Source organism: Myotis myotis, unplaced genomic scaffold (genome assembly GCF_014108235.1).
Source record: "Myotis myotis isolate mMyoMyo1 unplaced genomic scaffold, mMyoMyo1.p scaffold_m19_p_4, whole genome shotgun sequence".
NCBI classification, from domain to species: Eukaryota; Metazoa; Chordata; class Mammalia; order Chiroptera; family Vespertilionidae; genus Myotis; species Myotis myotis.
This window is the reverse complement of record NW_023416346.1, coordinates 50,885,889-50,903,774: the sequence shown is the minus strand read 5'-3', so window position 1 is coordinate 50,903,774 and position 17,886 is coordinate 50,885,889. Positions and strand designations below refer to the sequence as shown.

Sequence of the window (17,886 nt, the reverse complement as noted above, 5' to 3'; positions counted from 1 at the left end):
TTTGTTTTAAAAATACAAGATGCCAAAGGCCAAGATGTCAGATTGTTGTGTCTGGGTTACTGATTTATGATCTATAGCCTTGGCTTCTCTAAAGAGTTTTCTGAATCCTTTAGTATTGGCTGTTTCTTTCATACATCCGGAGGCAAGGATGCCGCCTTTTACTCCTGGCCACTTGGGTTGGAAACAGTGAGCTGCAATTGGAAAGTAGTTTGCTGTGGATCCCATGGGGAGGAGGACCCTAACCCTCACTCGGGGCCTGGGTAGGCTTTTGAGCCTATTCCCAGACCTTGAGATATGTGGTCAGCGGAAGTGCAATGTTGGGGGACCCCTGTGGCATTCTGGGCTGTTCAAACCTGTCTGGAGTGTGGATGATAGCTAGACTCAGTAGTTGAGTTACCCAGAGCTCATGATTGCTGACTGCATGGTTGTCTGTTGATGGCAAAGTGAATATAAGGAGCTCAGGGCTGGGGCTGGGGGTCAGGAGACCCAAGTTCAAGTCCTAGCTCTGCCACTGCTCTGGGTAAGTCACTTCATTCTCAAGGGTGGAGAGGTCTCCACCCCTCTGTGACATGGTACAAAACCCCAGCCTCCCCAACAGGTGGTGAGGACTTCTCTTTAATGTGAATGGGCTTGAAGGGCTTTGGAAGGAAGGTGCTGTGGCGTCCTTGGGGCAGGAGTGGCATGTCTGGTTTTGTGTGTGAGCGGCAGTAATGTAGCATTTTCCTTGTGGAGCCTTTTGGGACCTGGCAGGTTTAGGGCATGTAACCGATGTCACCAGTGCCTTTGTGGAAGCAGTTACCTTCTCTTCCCCACCCTGGCATATTATTCTGCTCTGGTTTACTTTGGAGCGTGGTTTGCACTCCTGGCTGAAGGTGTGAATGCTTCATGCACAATAGGAATAAAGTAATATGATCTTCACACCCTTATTCATACTGCTCTCTACTGAGTCTCCTTGATTCCAGAGAAGTCAGTGTCCTCATGTCACCATACTCAGTCCCACTTCCGGGCCTGGCTTAGGCCATGCCTCCTACAAGGAAGGCTCTGCTTACTCCATTTCTTGCCATGACACCCATCCATCCTTCATGAGTCCATTCAGGCACCACTTCCTTCATGAAATCATCCCTGAAGACTTGGCCCCCATTTTGTACACTCTGCAGATCTCCTGGTGGGGAACACCCGGTGAGCTCCGTCTGGTCTGAGGTCAAATATGGCAAATTGATCACCCCAACTTGATTGGTTGCCAGTTATGTGGAGGCAGGGACCATGCCATTGACTGTTCTTTTCTCCCATAACATGTCTCCAGGAACTAGGCACATAGTGGATGCTTAGGAATAGCAACGGGCCCTACACTCAACCTAGAAGGCAAGGTGGAGCAAAACCAAACAGCTTTTCCAGTGGACGGCCTTCCCCGTCACCTCCTGTGGGCTCTAGCCTTGACCCACTCCTAAAACCTAGGGGAGAAAAATCCCGTTTATGAACAGGTGGGGATTTGTCAATCCCTACTTGTCTAGTCCCCCTTTAGGTAGAGATGGCTGAACTGGCAGAAGCCAGAGAAAGCCTAAGGATGGTAAACGCTCACTCTACCTCCCTTGTCCCTGCAGGTCACCGAAGTGAATTTGAACAACATGCTGTGTCCGGCCATCTCAGACCCATTCTACGGCCCCTGGTATCGCATCTGGGCCTCGGGACACCAGACTCTCATGACCATGACCCACGGGAAGCTGGTCATCCTGTTCTCATACATGGTTGGGCCCTTGTGTAAATATCTGCTGGATTTGCTCCGGCTTCCAGCCAAAAAAATAGACTGAAGGTGCTTTTTTTTTCTCCCTGAGGAAACAAGTCCTGACTTGACTTGGAGAACACCCAGTTCTTAATGAAATCATGGGAGAGGGCAGTAGGATATTTGGTGTATTTCCTTTTTCCTCCTCTCTGTCCCTTTCTTCCACCACTCTTCCTTCCCCAGCTCTTCCTCCCAGGATGTCACCTGGAACCTGAGGTATAGTGCTGATGGCTGGATTTGTCCTCCTCCCCTTTGCTCTTTCTCCCTGCTCCTAGTGGCCTTATATGGAGAGACGGTAGTCAGTAGCTTTCACTGCTTGTTGGTGCTTTAACAACAGCTGGTTGAGGATAAAGGGAACAACAAGCAGTAGTACTTTTGGCATCGCAGTGATGAGATTGGTTGCAATTCATTTCTCCACTGCCAGGGACCTACAGATTTATGCTGGGGTCCCCTTTTGTCTCCAGCATAGCCCCCACCATAAGGGGACTGAGGCCTTGTTTCTATACCAGCGGCAAGCCAAGAGCCAAGGGACTTCCCAGCTCATGGCCAAAATAGAACTGGCCAGATTCTTCCCATTGGTGCCCCATGACTCAAAGCAAGCAGCCAACCAGCCACATTCTCCAGGAGGCTGCCTGCAATGGGAGGTGGGGCACTACCCAGCCCAAAGGTTTGATTCCATTGAGGAGGATAGAGAGCTGTTGCAGTGGCAAATCCAAAGTGAACAAGGTTAAAATGTCCACAACTAATACTAAGCAGGACCCTGGGTACATTCTGCCAGTGGAGCTGAGAACTGACCCATATTCCAATCAGAAGTGAGCATAGAAATTAATCAGCAGAAGTGGTAACTTGAGAAAATAGTGATTTGAATCATATGCTCCAGTTTAGTTTAGTATTGATAATAGATTCCTCTTTAATATTGAGTGCCCCTTAAATTTTTTTTTTCTCTCTTTTCAAAGGCAGCTTCAGGGAAGGATGAGCTAGAGTTGTTTTTTTGTAGGGGTTTTTGTGTGTGTGTTTTGTTTTTGTTTATTTGCTTGCTCATTTGTTTTAGGGTGTTTGAGTTTGGAGAATCCTTGCATCAGGGCCTATCTCTAGAGGGGCTCTTGTCAATATATTTTGTGGTCTTACAGGATATGTCAGCATCCAGGTTTGGGGAAGATACAGATCCTGCTGGTATTGTTTCCCTAGGTCCAGATCTTGTCACTGTAGCCAGACTCAGTGCTGAATTGGTTAGCTTGGGAGTCATCACATGCTCCCCACCCCAAAGCCCATGTCTAGTTTGAAAGGGAGGTATCAAGGAATCAAGTCCCCAGGGGTGAAGATTCACGTGCTCCAAATGAAGACCTTTCGTTGAAAGACTTGAGCTCAGTCATGCGTGGATCTCAAAAAGGGAGGCAGTAGCTTGACTTTTGCTGATTGCTTGTTAGCTCATACTAAGAACAGATTTGCTTAACAACAGAAAAGAACCCTGGCTGGTGTGGCTCAGTTGGTTGAGCTTTGTCCCATGCACCAAGAGGTTTGATTCCCATTCAGGGCATATGCCCAGTTTGCAGGCTTGATCCCCAGGAGGGGGCGTGCAGGAGGCAGCTGATTGATGTTTCTCTCTTTCCCACCCTTCCTCTCTCTCTCAAAAAATAAATTTTAAAAACATTAAAAAAAAACACAGAGAAAAGATGGTTTAATGACTTCCTCTGGTGAGCCTCCCCTCCCACCTCCCCCTCTAGGCAACCCATTTGCTCTGGGCCTGTTCCAGAAATTCAGGTGTTCCTGTATTAGATGTAGATTGAGCTTCGGTGACTCAGTGATCATGATTTTCACAAATGGACCTACAGGAGGCAGTAGAATGTAGGAGAGTCTCTGAGTAAGGTAAGGCCCAGGGAAGCAATCATGGACCACCCTTTCACAGAGGCCTGCTGGCACTGAGGTGATCAGTCTCCAGGGGTTGGGGGAACAGGAGGCAGAAAACTGGGTACTCCCAGTTCCCACGAGCTCCTCATGACATGCAATCTTCATTTTCTGCTGTCTTTGCGGGCTTGGCCAAGTTTTTCTTAGTGTCTCTCACCCTAGGGTTGCCTTCCAGAAGAGGCACCTTTTGATTGGCTTGATTTTCCTTGCCCACCATCAAACTGCTAAGGCCTTAGTGCCCCTCGGCCTCTTCACAAAAGAAAAAGTTGGAAGGAGGTCATGGGTGGAGCCCTTGAGGGCCTGTCCTGTCCCCTACCAGTACATGGAATCTTTGTAGGCAGATGATGTACCTCAGCTGACCACAGTGGCGTAAGTGACTCTGAATGAGCTCTCTTTCTCTCTGTCTGTGTGGCATGGCACAGGTTGCCAGTCAGCCTGAGCTTTCCTTGCATTGGCATGCTTCTAAAAGCTGGCCTTTGCCCTGGCTACAGCTCACTGTCCCGATCTAGCTGGCATTTTCTGCTGCTTGGAAGAAGAGAGTGAAAGCCATGTGCCTGCTCTGGCCAGGCCAGAGACAGATACACCTGTCAGGGGAAGGAGGAAGTGAAGGGGAGATGCAGGGTTTCTGGGGGCCAGGTTGGCTCAGAAACATGTAGGTAGAAGAAACAGAGAGTGAGCCTAGTCCAGAGGTTCCACAAGGAGCCAGGGATTGTGTTTGAGGTGTTAGGGGGCAGCATGCACCTGAATTGGTCTGTACCTCACTCTTAAAGGTAACCTGACCAGAACCACAGCAGCCTGCCTAGAGGGTGGCGCCCTTCCCAGTGGGCCCAGGCTGCCTAGCTCCTCCCCAGAGCTTTCCTCTCAGTGCCAAGGAGGTTTCCCAACCACCCTAGCCAAGTTTCCATATGTCATTAGCCAGTGTGTGAGAGCTTGGTGTGTGTCTGAGAGAGTGTCTATAGAAGTGGACAGTTTCTTTTAAAACAGCCCTAAGAAGAGAAGTGAGTGTTCCCTCAAGCCCCTGGGTAGCCCTGGCCAAGAATCTGGGCCAATGAAAACAGTCTGGTCAGCTGCTCAACTTGTGGCATCAGCTCATAATAGCAGAAATATGGACCGTCTGCTTGTGGTCTCAGAATTTGGTTTTGTACACCAAAGATGATCTGGCCCATCTTCTTCCCAGTGATGCATACCTCTGTGCGCTTGTGAGAAAAGTACAGACTCAGTTTCCCCAAGTCAATATTCTCTCTTTATCCTTGAACTTCCCAGAATTCACAGAAGCTGCTTGCAGGGTGGTTGGGATACATGGGGTGGTTGGCACACTTTACCATCTAGTGCAGGGGTGGGCAAACTTTTTGACTCGAGGGCCACAATGGGTTCTTAAACTGGACCGGAGGGCCGGAACAAAAGCATGGATGGAGTGTTTGTGTGAACTAATATAAATTCAAAGTAAACATCATTACATAAAAGGGTACGGTCTTTTTTTTCAATAGTTTTATTCATTTCAAACAGGCCGGATCTGGCCCACGGGCCGTAGTTTGCCCACGGCTGATCTAGTACCACAAGTCTAGGTATCAGATCATCTCTCTTGCCACAGCCTCAGCCAGAGCTTTGCTATTTGTGCTCATTGATAATTCAGTGTTTTGGGGAGTGGGCACAGCTCCCCACAAATGACAAGTTGTCAGCAGGTCTCCTGGCACTGTTGGGACTGGGTGGTGCCCTGGAAGTAATCTGGGTGGCTCAGTGGGTGAAAGAAGGCCCTTCCTCCTGCTCCCTTGGCCAAAAAGACTTCCCTGGATTTGTAGATGTTGATCCAGATTCATCTGTTCTCTTTGGAAGACTGAAGAGGCGGTATTGGAGGAGAAAAGAAGAGTAGATGCAGATGCAGTGCTGGTTTTGGTAAATCTGGAGCAGGCATAAGAGAGGGGGTCCCACAGGCCCTCTCGTGCTTCTTGTCAAGGCCCCGGACTGAGAAGGGGCCTTCCTGCTGCATGCCCTGCCTGCCCTCTGGATGGTGGGTAGAGTCCTGACAGGGAGTGAGCCTTCCTCTTCTGTATATAGACTGAGCCACTTTGTGCTCAGGAAAACCTAGTCATTTGTTGTTGATCTTGTCTGTGACATTTTTGTACAGTGGATTGCTACTGAGTGGCACGAAACAAAACAAAAGTCATTTTAAGCAAAGCTCTTGTTTTGGAAACTTGCTTTCTTTTGGTGTCAGTTTTGTATTATATTTTAAAGAATTCTTCATTTATATTGGTGTTATTGTGGTACAGAGAATAAGATAGTCTGATCTGTAATTATTTCTGCCAGAAAATTGGCAAATGACTCTTTCCCTCTTACTGCCCCCCTTCCCCCATCCTTCCTCATTCCCAAGACAGATTGCTATGCACTGGGCAGACCATCCCTGTCGTCACTCCTTCTCCTCTGTGACTCCCTTTAGGACCAGTCTCTCTAATCCCTTTAAACAGCAGCAGGGTGAGTATTTTTTCTAAGCTGGTTCTTGGGTGCTCTGTGCCCCCACCAGTTTGCTCACCTCTTGGGGCATTTTGTAACATGTTTTCCCAGTTTTCTATAACCTTTTGATTGTACTGAAATGGTTTCTGCAATCACCTTTGGAAATAAATAGTCATTAATTTGTGTACTTGGCATTCTGCATTTTAGTCTTAGGTGTTTTTATTGTTGAAGACCCCTGAATGGAAAGGAACCCTCACCATTGGACTTGCTGTTACAATGTTTTCTTCATTTACTGTTATTAAAAGATTTATGAGAACCCAGGAGTCTTGGCCTTGCTTCCCAGAACCCTCTCAGAAGGCCCTCTGCTTTGAAAAGTAGACAAAAGAGGCTGTTAGTCACACACACCATGGAGGGGACCACCAAAGGGCAGCTAGTGCTCTCAGCACAGCTTTGCCCTGGGATCTGTGTGGCAGGATGTGTGGCCTTAAATTCCCACATGCTGCCTGCTTCCACCAGGGCTGCCAGGGACCCAGGGAGTCTTTTGCTCTTAGCAGAGCTTGTCTGCTGGGGACATCTGCTGGGTTCATTGCGCCCATGGTGCATGGGGCCAGGCTGGATGACTGAATTAGAGAAGGCGACTTTGAAGTCAACATGCTGAGGCTCACTCATCCCAAGTTCCCTGAGGACTGGCTCTGAACTAGCACTCAACACAGGCCTGTGCCCAGCACAGGTCAGAATGGCCTATGGGGAGAAGTGAATGAGATAACCCTAAACTTTGGGAACAGTCAGACCTGCCTGTCCAAGGCTACCCACTGACCAGCCATGGTGAGTCTGATTAGCCCAGCTTGCCTTTACCCTAGACAGAGACCCTCCTTGGCATTTTACTGGTGTTGCTGCTTCTAGAAGGGACACAGCTGGCCAAGTGGGACCCAGTGCTGGTGGATGTCCTCACTGGCCAGTATTTGGGCACCCAGACCATCAATGAGGCAGGGCCGCAAAACTACCACGTAGGACAAGTCATTTGTTCTTTTGCACCCCAGGTTCTCCATCTACAAAACAATAACTGTTATAGGCCACGGGAACAGCACCATGTGTCTGACTGGGGCGAGGGGAGGGGGGGTCAGACCAAACCTGGGTTCAGCAACCTCAGTACTTGGGTTCTGGCTAGGAAAGAATTCAGAGCAAGACCCAAACTGTAATAGATGTATTGGGTAAATTACAGAGATAGAAAAAGTAATTCCTAAAAGATATGGGTTTAGCAAACAAGTTATAGAGGTAAAAGAAGAGCCCTTGGAGTGTGGCAGTGAGGAAGCTAATGGTGAGGTGCCTGGGGTGAGGAGGGAAATGGAGAGGGAAGGTAAAGGCATAGGCATGCTCCCAAGCGGGAGAGCGCACTGGGTCCTCCATCCTAAGGGTTTTAAGGGTGGCAATTTTAGGGGAGGTCCCAGAGAAAGATCTTTAATATATATATGTGTGTATATGTATATATGTATGTATATATATATGTATATATGTTTGTATATGTATACATATTGATTTCAGAGAGAAAGGGAGGGGGAGAGAGAGAGGTAGAAACACTAATGATGAGAGAGAATCATTGATTGGCTGACTCCTTCATGTCCCTCACTGGAGATCAAGCCCACAACCCGGGCGTGTGCCCTGATCAGGAATTGAACCCCGACCTCCTGGTTCATAGGTTGATGCTCAGTCACTGAGCCAAGCCAACTGAGCCAGGGAAAGATCTTAATAGAATATTTAGAAGTTCTCCAGGTGTGTCCTTTCAGGAGGTTTGCTTCTCCAGTGCTCCAGGGCAAAGGGTGATTATTCAATGCTGCTGGGCCTGGAGCTGAAATAAAACTGAAGCATAGAGGTTATCTCTAAGGAGGAAAGGTCAGGGGGCCCAAACCTCCTGACTATTGATATGCTAGGGGAGGAAAAGTCATCCTGGGGGTGATGTCCCACCCTACAATTAATTGCCAATTGTTAGGCACCTGGGGCTCTCCATCTTGGTGACTTTCTGTACTTGGCCCATTGTTCTTGCTTTGCTCATGTCTAACTGCTTACAGCATAACTATGACCATGAGCCAGGTAAGATGCTAAATCTGTCCATACACAGTACCTCCTGTGATAACCACAAAAGCACGGTGAGTTGACCAGTAATGCTGTCCCCACCTGACAGACAGAGCTAATAAATGAGGAGCTGGATTGTGAAGCCAGTTTATTAGACTCCAAAACCCTTGTGCTTTACACTCACCCCCAGACTCCATGGTCTGTTTGGGCTGCTGGGGTTACTAGGCAAACCTTGCACACAGGCCCCAGCCCTGAAAGAGATAGGAGGAAATGTGGGCGGAGAGCCAGGAAATGATGTGGAAGGCAAGAGAGGGGAAAGTAAGACCATGACTGCATGACAGAGAGGAGTCAATCCTATTGTTGTTTCTGCTGCAAGCAGGCCTGACCCTGGCAAGCCTCAAAGCAGAGCTGAAAGGCATAGAAGTTGGGAGGTGAGGGAGACACAAGGGTCCAGGCTAGAGATGGCCCAGAAAGAAGGAAGAAAAGAGGCTGTTAGATGGAGGGGACAAAAGTTGGGCCCATGACCTTTCTGTGTCTCACTTTTCAGGAAGAGCTAAATACCAATGACCCTAGGCCCTCCCTTTTCCCTGGGCTAGTGCTTCTGCCTTTGTTCCAGTTCCAGTCTTTTCCCCATCTGTAGGCAATGGTCTTTCAAATGCAAATGACTCCCTCATTTCCCTGGGCCTTGTAAACACCTATGCTTCCTCTCATCCCCAGCCACCCCCAACCCCCCTCCCAATTACTCAGGGAGAGACCCTCTTTTCCAGGCATACCTACTCCATTTATTCTTGCCTTGCCATTTCCAGCTCCGTTGCCTTTCTCTTTGTGGTGTTTTATCAGCTCCCCACTCTCTCTTCTCATCCAAAGGCCTCAGCTCAAGGGTCATCTCCTGTGAACAATCTTCCCTGAGCCCCAGTTCACATTAGATTCCTCTCCATTTGGCTCCCACAGCACCTATTGCTCACTCCTGGCCTGCAGTTTCCCCCCTCTTGTGTAATTCCTTAAGGCTCTCTCACACTGTGGACATGGAGCTTCTTGAGAGCAGGGTGGGATCTTATTTATTCTCCAGCCCCTGGCACAGGATCTTCTCCATAGAATGTAATCTTTGAGCAATGATCTTATCTTGGAGTGCTGCAAAATCTTGGGAGGCACTATTGTTACCTGAAGGCAAATCTTTGGCTGTATAACTATCGCCCATCTTGTGAGTTTTGCCCAGGCTGTGTGTCTTTGTTTGCCCAGGCACCTCAAGCTCTAGCCTCTGGGCCTCCTTGCTAAGGGGCCCATCCTACTTATCTGCAGGGCTCTGTGAGGTTGGGATCCTGGATGAGGTGGCGGTGTAGGGGTGGAAGAGAACTGAGACAGTATCTGTTCCCCCTGAATCTTCCCCAAACCTGTGGGTAGAAGATGAGGAAGGAACCATCCATCTGCTTTTCTATGTCCTTGGCTCATCCCCATCAGGTTCATCCCCACCAGAGTCACCCTTCATTTCCTGGAGCACACAGAGTTGGTGTTTGCATGGCAAAAGCCCCACCAGCCTATGGAATGCATCATCTATATCTTAGATGGGTAGGGAGCAGGTTTAGATGATTACTAGCTGATCCCCCAGTGAATTTTTCCCTTATCCTGGTTTGCCAAAGCCAGTGGAGGAACAGAGATACACAGATGTCAATTTGACGATTGCAATGCCTTTTTCAAAGGATATGTGGTTTGCTAACTTTGGCAACAAGCAAGGCTGGCCTAATCCAAAGTCAAGGACTGTCTGTTACTGCCTGTACCTTCCCCTCTTCCAGTCAGCCTTTACCCAGCATCTAGATTGCACATCTGGGATGTCTGAGCTTGGTAAAGGAGTTTAAGTATGTCCCAGGGAGGCAATAAGGAAGGCTGCTCCTGTTGCTAGTGGACGACACAAAGGGCTTTGCCCTTCACAGCTGACTTCCTAACTTCTGTACATCTTCTCCTACATCTCAGCCAGCTGGTAGCCTCAGCATCTCACAACGAGGCAGGTCTTAGCAAGGAGGGTGATGCTTCCTTGATGTATCTCTGATAGGTGACAGGACCCATATAGGTGTTCTTCTTTCCAAGGACCCATCCACAGCTGTACCTCTGCTCAAATGACCAGTTCTCTGTGGTCTCTTCTGCCTCTCCTCTCTATCCAAGGGGCCAGCAGAGGTACTGCCTGCTTTTGCTGTCACTTCAGCTGTGTTTTCCTCTTCCCTAGTTCCCAGGACCCCCAATCCCTTTGCTATTATATTTTTAGAAAGACCCTGGGCTCTCCAGGACATAGCCTCAGATTTCTGGAATGTTGGAGCTGACAAGGTAACGCTCATACAGAGGCTCATAAATTTTCCAGTGTATTAGAATCGCTTGAGAAGCTTTAAAGACAGTTTCGATGCCCAGGCTTCACCCTAGCCAGTAATTCAAAGAAAACTTTTTTTTGTTTTTTTAAGTTTCTAAGCTGTGAGTCATCTCTTTGAACTGACCATCTCCGCCACTGTGTTGTTGTTGTTTTTTAATGAAAATTTTAAGACATAACAAAAGGTATAAAAATAATATCTAAGTCCAGCTTAAGAAAAAGAACATTACCAGTACAGTGGAAGCCCCCTCTCTACAGGTTTGGAAATTGTTCCTCAGAGCTTCGGGGAGCCTGGGGAGGTACCTTAGAGGCCAGCTGGGTTGAGGGATGGGTGAAGGCAGTATGGTTGGGGGTTCTTCTGGCCTTTTCCCTTGCTTCACCCAGAACAAAACCAATTTTATTGTTTTGTACATGGAGGATCTGTAAAAAATTTCATTGGGAAAACGATTTAAAAGCCACTTCTTTGTACCCTCACTAGTTCTGTCTGTACCTTATCCTAGATAGTGGTTGCAGTGTAATAGTTGAAAAAACGTGAAGGTAGGACTCAATAGATGGGGCCTGCAGTTCCAGTTTTCCGTCCCCTCTTAAGTCCTGGGTGCCAAGGTGTCAAGTCATATCTCTCTGTACTCCAGGGCAGCTGTGAGACACCCAGTGAGATATGGGTGTGAGAAGGCTTTCTAAACAATAAAGTTCTGTCCAATGTATGTGTTTTTATCTTCAGACAGTATAGTTGCTATGCTTGTTCTCAGAGCCCAGAGGTTAGTTGTGGTTTTGACTACACTCATCCACTGTGCCTTAATGGGCCCCATGTGGTGGGGTATGGAGGAGAGGTGATGGGGTGCATTGTATAAGCAATAGCATGACATACTTTAATCAGCAATTTATTTTTCTCTTTCCCTGGTACGTAAAGAAGTGGATATTTTACAACCTGAGGCATCTTAGAGTCGCTGAAATTCCACGATTGTTACCTTTTTTCCATTTCTTTCCCCCATGAGAGTCACCACTGGGCTAGAGAAAACCCCTTTGGGAAAACTTATAAACAAACTTTTAGCACATAGCCTCATTTTAACACTACATCCAGCTTCTACCCAGGCCAGGTAAGTTTTCTGCTTGCTGACCCAAAGGGGGCCCACTATGTTGAGTTATCTCTTAAGGCAGATGGTTTGTGGGATATGAGAGGAAGGAGGCAGAGTACACCTGCATAAGATAGCCTACCATGCCAACTACATGGAGGGATGAAGGGTGGAGGAAGCCAGAAAGAGAGTTGGGGAGGGAGCCAGACAAGCCAGGACCTCAACAGCTCTGGTTTCTTTATTTCCCAACCACAGCCTGGCCAGACAGCTCAGCCTGCTTCCCTGGGGAACTCCCAGGTCTAGTCATTGCCAGAGATGAGCTAGAAGAGAAGGGGGGTGGGAAAGGAGTCCAGCCTGATCCAAACTCCCTGGGTTGATGTGAGCGGCTGTCTGGCCCACACAGAGGAAGACAATGGTTTTCTCACCTCTTCCAATAAGGTGTAAGAAGGCTTAGTTAGTGGGCCTTCTAAAGAAAAGCACCACTTTACCCAAGGGTAGCCTAAGCCATAGACATTCACTGCAGTTGGAAATTACCATTAACCTTCTCTCCGTTCTGGCAGACACTCTAATTAAGCATGGTTCTTACAGCCTTTAGGCCAAACTCTTCCAGAAGGGGAACAAGTAAATCCAGTGGGATCCAGGGACATGGGCACAGGAAGCAGTTTTTGGACGTTCTTCCCCCCCACCCCCAACCCCAAGAGCTTAACAAGACATGCTCAGAGCGGATTACAGCCGCCCTCATGTAACTGGGTTAAAGTGTTGGCCTACTTAGGCCCCTCCTGCAGTAGCCTCCATAAAAGCTGATGAGGCCAATTATGGGGCTATTTCTGAGCCCTAGTTGTATACCCAGAAGCCTGGGGGCAGGCAGTCCTCCTGTGACAAAAAAGACAGTAACTAAGGTTGGACAGCCAAGGACAGAGTCTACTGCCCTTGAGAGCCATGCTATCAGACCTCATGTGCCCTTATGTAAGAAAGAGTCAAAAAACAAGTTTAAGTCTCTGGATTTTGAACTTCAGGAATCAAACCAACTAGCCCTGGCTGGGTGGCTCACTTGGTTGGAGCATTGTCCCATGCACCAAAAGGTTGAAGGTTCAATTCCCAGTCAGGGCCGATGCCTAGCTTGCAGGTTTGATTTCCTGGTTGGGGTGGGTATTGGAAGTGACTGATAGATGTTTCTCTCATATCCATGTTTCTCTCTCTCTCTCTCTCCCTTCTCTCTCTCTAAAATCAATAAAAGCATATCCTTGGGAAGGATTAAAAAAAAAAGAGTCAACCAACTAATCGGTTTACAGGGAAACACCTTGTCCTATATCTTTACCATCTCCAGCCCTACAAAGAGATAATGGATGGTCACAATGAAGTCTTCAATGTAGTAACTAGCCTCCATTAAGTAGATTCTGTGCACTTAAAGCAGATTATTATTTAACATCTCTGAGCCTCAGTTTGCTCATCTATAAAACAGCAATAATAACAGTACCTGTTTCATAGAACTGGTGTGAGGACTGAATACATAAAGCACTTATCACAGTGGTTGGCACATTGTAAGAATTGTTTACATAAATGTTAGATGTCACTATTACTGCCATTACCATCACCACTGCTACCATCACTGTCACCATTATCCTCATCCTATCAAGACAGTAGAGTGAAGTATTAAAAACTCAGTCTCTGGAGCCTGAAAAACTTGGTTTGAGTTCTGACTGTTGACCTTTGATAACTGATAGCCTCTTTGAACTCGATTCTTATTCTATAAAATGGGAAATTCATAAAGCTGTTGAAAAGTGTATCATATGGTCCTTAGCGCACATGTGCGCTCACTAAATGTTGTCTATTATAATTCATTAAAAAGGGGTGATTAAGATCAGTGGTTTCCAAGGCTGGTGGGGAGGGAAGGATGATTAGATGAAGCACAGATGGATATTTAGGGCAGTGAAACTGCTCTGTATATTATGATGAATGCATTTCATTGTGCATTTCTCAAAAACCCTTAGACTATATAATATCAAGAGTGAACTCTAATGTAAACCATGAACTTTGGATGATAATGACGTATCAATGGAGGTTGACTGATTGCAACAAATGTACCACTCTGGTGTGGGATGTTGATAGTAGGGGAGGCTGTCTGGGGAGAGGCAGGGATCGGGGAGTATATGTAAACTGTACTTTTTGCTCAACTTTGCCATGAGCATAAAATTGTTCTAAAATTACAGTTTACTGTAATGGAAGAAATAGATTCCATTTATTTAAAAGGAAGAGAAAGAAAAAAAAACCCAAAGTGATCAAACTAGGTTGTTATAAATTTGGGATGTTAATTACAATCCCCATGGTAACCATTAAGAAAATAAATAAAACATACAGAAAAAGGAAATGAAGACTGAATCAAAATGGTGCATTAGAAAAAATGCAAAAAACACAAAGAATGCATTATTAGAGGAATTGTGGAACAAAAAAGATATGACATGTAGAAAATAAATATCACAATAGCAGAAAAAAGCTTTCATTATAAGTAATCACTTTAAATGTAAATAGATTACACCCAACAATTAGAAGACAGATATTGGAACCCAGCCGGATAGCTCAGTTTGTTGGAACATCATCCTGTACACCAAAAGGTTGTGGATTCTATTCCCAGTGAGGGCACATACCTAGGTTGTGGGTTTGATCCCCAGAGGCAGCCAATCGATGTTTCTCTCTCATCATTGATCATTCTATTTCTCTCTCTCTCTTCCTCTCTCTCTAAAAATCAGTGAAAACGTGTCTTTAGGTGAGGATTATAAAAGAAAAAAATTGACACTTTTAAAAAAGACAGATATTGGCAACATAGGTTTTAAAAAGGCATGATTTAACTACATCCTGTTTACAAGAGACTCAATTTAGATGCAAAGATACAAATAAAATAAAAGTGAAAGAATGGGAAGAGTAGTAACCAAAAGAACTAAGATGGCTAAATAATACCACGCAAATAGATTTTAAGTGAAAAAAATTGATAAAGAAGATAGAAAAGGGCATTTTATTGATAAAATGATTGATTTATCAAGAAGATATAACAATTATAAACATATACATACCAAATAACAGCTCTAAAAGATATGAAGGAAACATTAATGGAACTGAAAGAAGAAATAGATAGTTCTACCATAATAGGTGGAGACTTTTATATCCCACTTTAAATAATGGATAGAACACTCAGACAATAGATCCATAAAGAATAGAAGACAATACTATCAACTAATTAGACCTAAAAGACATATACAGAATATTCTACCCAACAAGAGCAGAGCACACATTCTTCTCAAGTGTACATGGAACATTCTCCAGGATAAACAATATATTAGACCATAAAACAATTCTCAATAAATTTTATTTATTTTTTATTTTTTATTCTTTTCTACTTCAATAAAGCTGTTTTTATTTTATTTTTTTAATAAGTTTTAAAAGATTTGAATCTAAGTATCTTCTCTGAACAAATGGAATGCAGCTAGAAATCAATAAGAGAAGGAAAAATAAAAAAATGAATATGAGGAAATTAAATAACATACTCTTAAACAGCCATTGGGTTAAAGAAAAAAGCACTAGGAAAAACTGTAACATGCTTTGAGATCAGTGAAAATGAAAATACAATATACCAAAACTTATGAGATATGGTGAAAGCAGTGCTCAGAGTTAAATTTGTAACTGTAAGCATCTGCATTGAAAAAGGAAGCTCTGAAATCAACACCCTAACTTTATGTGTTGAAGAACTAAAAAAAGAAGAGCAAACTAAACCTAAAGCCAACAGAAGGAAGGAAACAAGATTAGAGCAGAGATAAATGAAATAGGGAAAAAAATAAAATCAATTAAACAAATAATTGGTTCTTTAAAAAGATCAACAAAATTGAAAGATCTTTAGACTTCAAGAAAAAAGACACAAATAACTAAAATTGAAAATGAAATCAGGGATGTTATGACCAATCTTACAAAAATTCAAAGGATTATAAGAGAATATTATAAGTAGTTGTGTGCCAACAAATTAGATAAGTCTTGAAATGGACAAGTCCCTTGAAACACAGAAATTACCAAAACTGACTCTAGAAAATAGAAAATCTGAGTTTGAATCAGTAATCAAAAACCTCCCAACTGCCCTGGCCAGTGATGCTCAGTGATTAGAACATTGGCCCACACACCGATTCCCGGTCAAGGGCACGCACCAGGGTTGTAGGTTCAATCCGTAGAGATTTAACACTACTCCTATTCAAATTCATCCAAAAATAGAAGAGGAAGGGACACTTCCTAACACATTCTATAAGGCCAACATTACCTTGATACCAAAGCCAAAGATACAAGAAAAAAACCACTGACCAGTATCCTTTATGAGTACAGACACAAAAATCTTCAACAAAATATCAGCAAACTGAATCCAACAGCACATTAAAAGGATTATACACCATGACCAAGTGGGATTTATCCCAGAAATATAAGGGTGACTCAACAAGATAATCAACTAATGCAGTACACCACATTAATAGAACACAGGAGGAAATGATCTTTTCAATAGACACAGAAAAAGCATTTGACAAACATCAACACCCTTAGCAAGCTAGGAATAGAAAGCAAGTTCCTTAACGTGATAAAGGACATATATGTAAAGCCCACAGCTAACATCATACTAATTGGTGAAAGACTATAAGTTTTCCTCTTGAGACCAGAAACAATATAAGAATATCTGCTTTCACCTCTGCTATTCAACACTGGAAGTCCTAGCTAGAGCAATTAAGCAAAAGAAAGAAATCAAAGGTATCCAAATTAGGAAGAAGTAAAACTATATTTATAGATGATTTTATTGGGGGTGCCAAAAGTAGATTTACAGTTGTGAGTATGAAAAATATAGTTTATTCATGTACTATTATTTATTAATTATTGTATTATTTTCCATATGAACAAATATAAACCTACTTTTGCCCACACACATCTATATATAGTGAATGGTATTAACATTAAATGCACACACAAAAAACTAATGCTATTGAATGCACACACACACATAAACTACTAGAGCTAATAAATAAATAAAGTTTCAGGTTATAAGATCAACAAAAAAATTAGTTGTGTTTCTGTATGCCAGTAATGGACAAAATGAAGAGGAAGTTAAGAAAACAATTCTATTTAGAATAGCATCCAAAAGAATAAATTTGGCCTAGGAGTTAAGAAAGCTTATACATTAAAAAAAGAAGAAGAAAGCTTATACATTGAAAATTACAAAATATTTCTGAAAATTAGACTTAAATAAATGGAAAGGCAGCTCCTGCTCATGGATTGTAAGACATAATATTGTTAAGATGCCAATGTGCTGCATAATGATGGATGTTTCAGTCAGTGATGAATTGCATATATATCGGTGATATACAATATAACCTCCATGTATAGTAGGCTACACTACCTAGATTTTTGTAAGCGCAGTCTATGATGTTTTCACAATGGTGAAATGGCATAAAGAAGGATATGTCAGAATGTTTCCCCATTGTTAAGTGGTACATGACTATAGTCCTTAAAATGATCTACAGATTCATTGCAATCCCTATAAAAATTGCATTTTTTTTGCAAAAATGGAAAAGCCAATCCTCAAATTTACAAGGAATCTCAAGTATCCTTGAATAGCCTAAACAATAGTGAGAAAGAAAAGCAAGGCAGGAAGACACACTTCCAATTTCAAAACATACTACAAGCTAGAGTAATCAGGATAGACATATAGATCAATGAAATAGAATTGAAAGTCCAGAAATAAACCCAAATCTCTGTGGTGAATTGATTTTCAACCAGGGTACCAAGACCATTCAGTAGCAGAAAGAACAGTCTTTTCAACAAATGATATTGGAACAAATGAATAGCTACATTAAAAAAAATCAAATTGGACTCCAACCTCGTACCACACAAAAATTAACTCAAAATTGATCAATAACCTAAATATAAGGGCTAAAACTATTCAAAGAAAACATAGGGGTAAATATTTATGATCCAGAGCATGGCAATGGATTCTCAGATTTGACACCTAAAACAAGAACAACAAAAGAAAAAATAGATAAATTGGACTTCACAAAAATTTAAAATTTTTGTTCATTACAGGACATTATCAAGGATGTGAAAAAGGCTAACTATAGAATGGAGAAAATATTTTCAAATCATTTACCTGATAAGAATTTAATATCTTGAATATATTTTTTAAAATCTTACAATTCAACAACAAAAAGACAAGGAACCCAACACAAAACTTGGCAAGGGAC

At 43.8% G+C, this 17,886-nt stretch overlaps 2 protein-coding genes across 11 annotated transcripts in view; one reads left to right on the top strand and one right to left on the bottom strand.

Annotated features, from left to right (window-relative positions):
* Positions 1-6,449, top strand: part of TMEM164 (transmembrane protein 164) — a 213,860-nt gene extending 207,411 nt beyond the window's left edge. For 9 of the 10 annotated variants that reach the window (XM_036305182.1, XM_036305181.1, XM_036305178.1 and 6 more), the window contains one exon: positions 1,602-6,449. In XM_036305182.1, coding sequence (XP_036161075.1) covers positions 1,602-1,808 — 207 coding nt within the window. In that variant the 3' untranslated portion in view covers positions 1,809-6,449. The remainder of the gene's footprint in view (positions 1-1,601) is intronic. The other variant, XM_036305176.1, reaches the window with a different exon arrangement.
* The window catches only part of AMMECR1 (AMMECR nuclear protein 1), a 181,195-nt gene that overhangs the window by 35,734 nt on the left and 127,575 nt on the right, over positions 1-17,886 (bottom strand). The window lies entirely within an intron of this gene.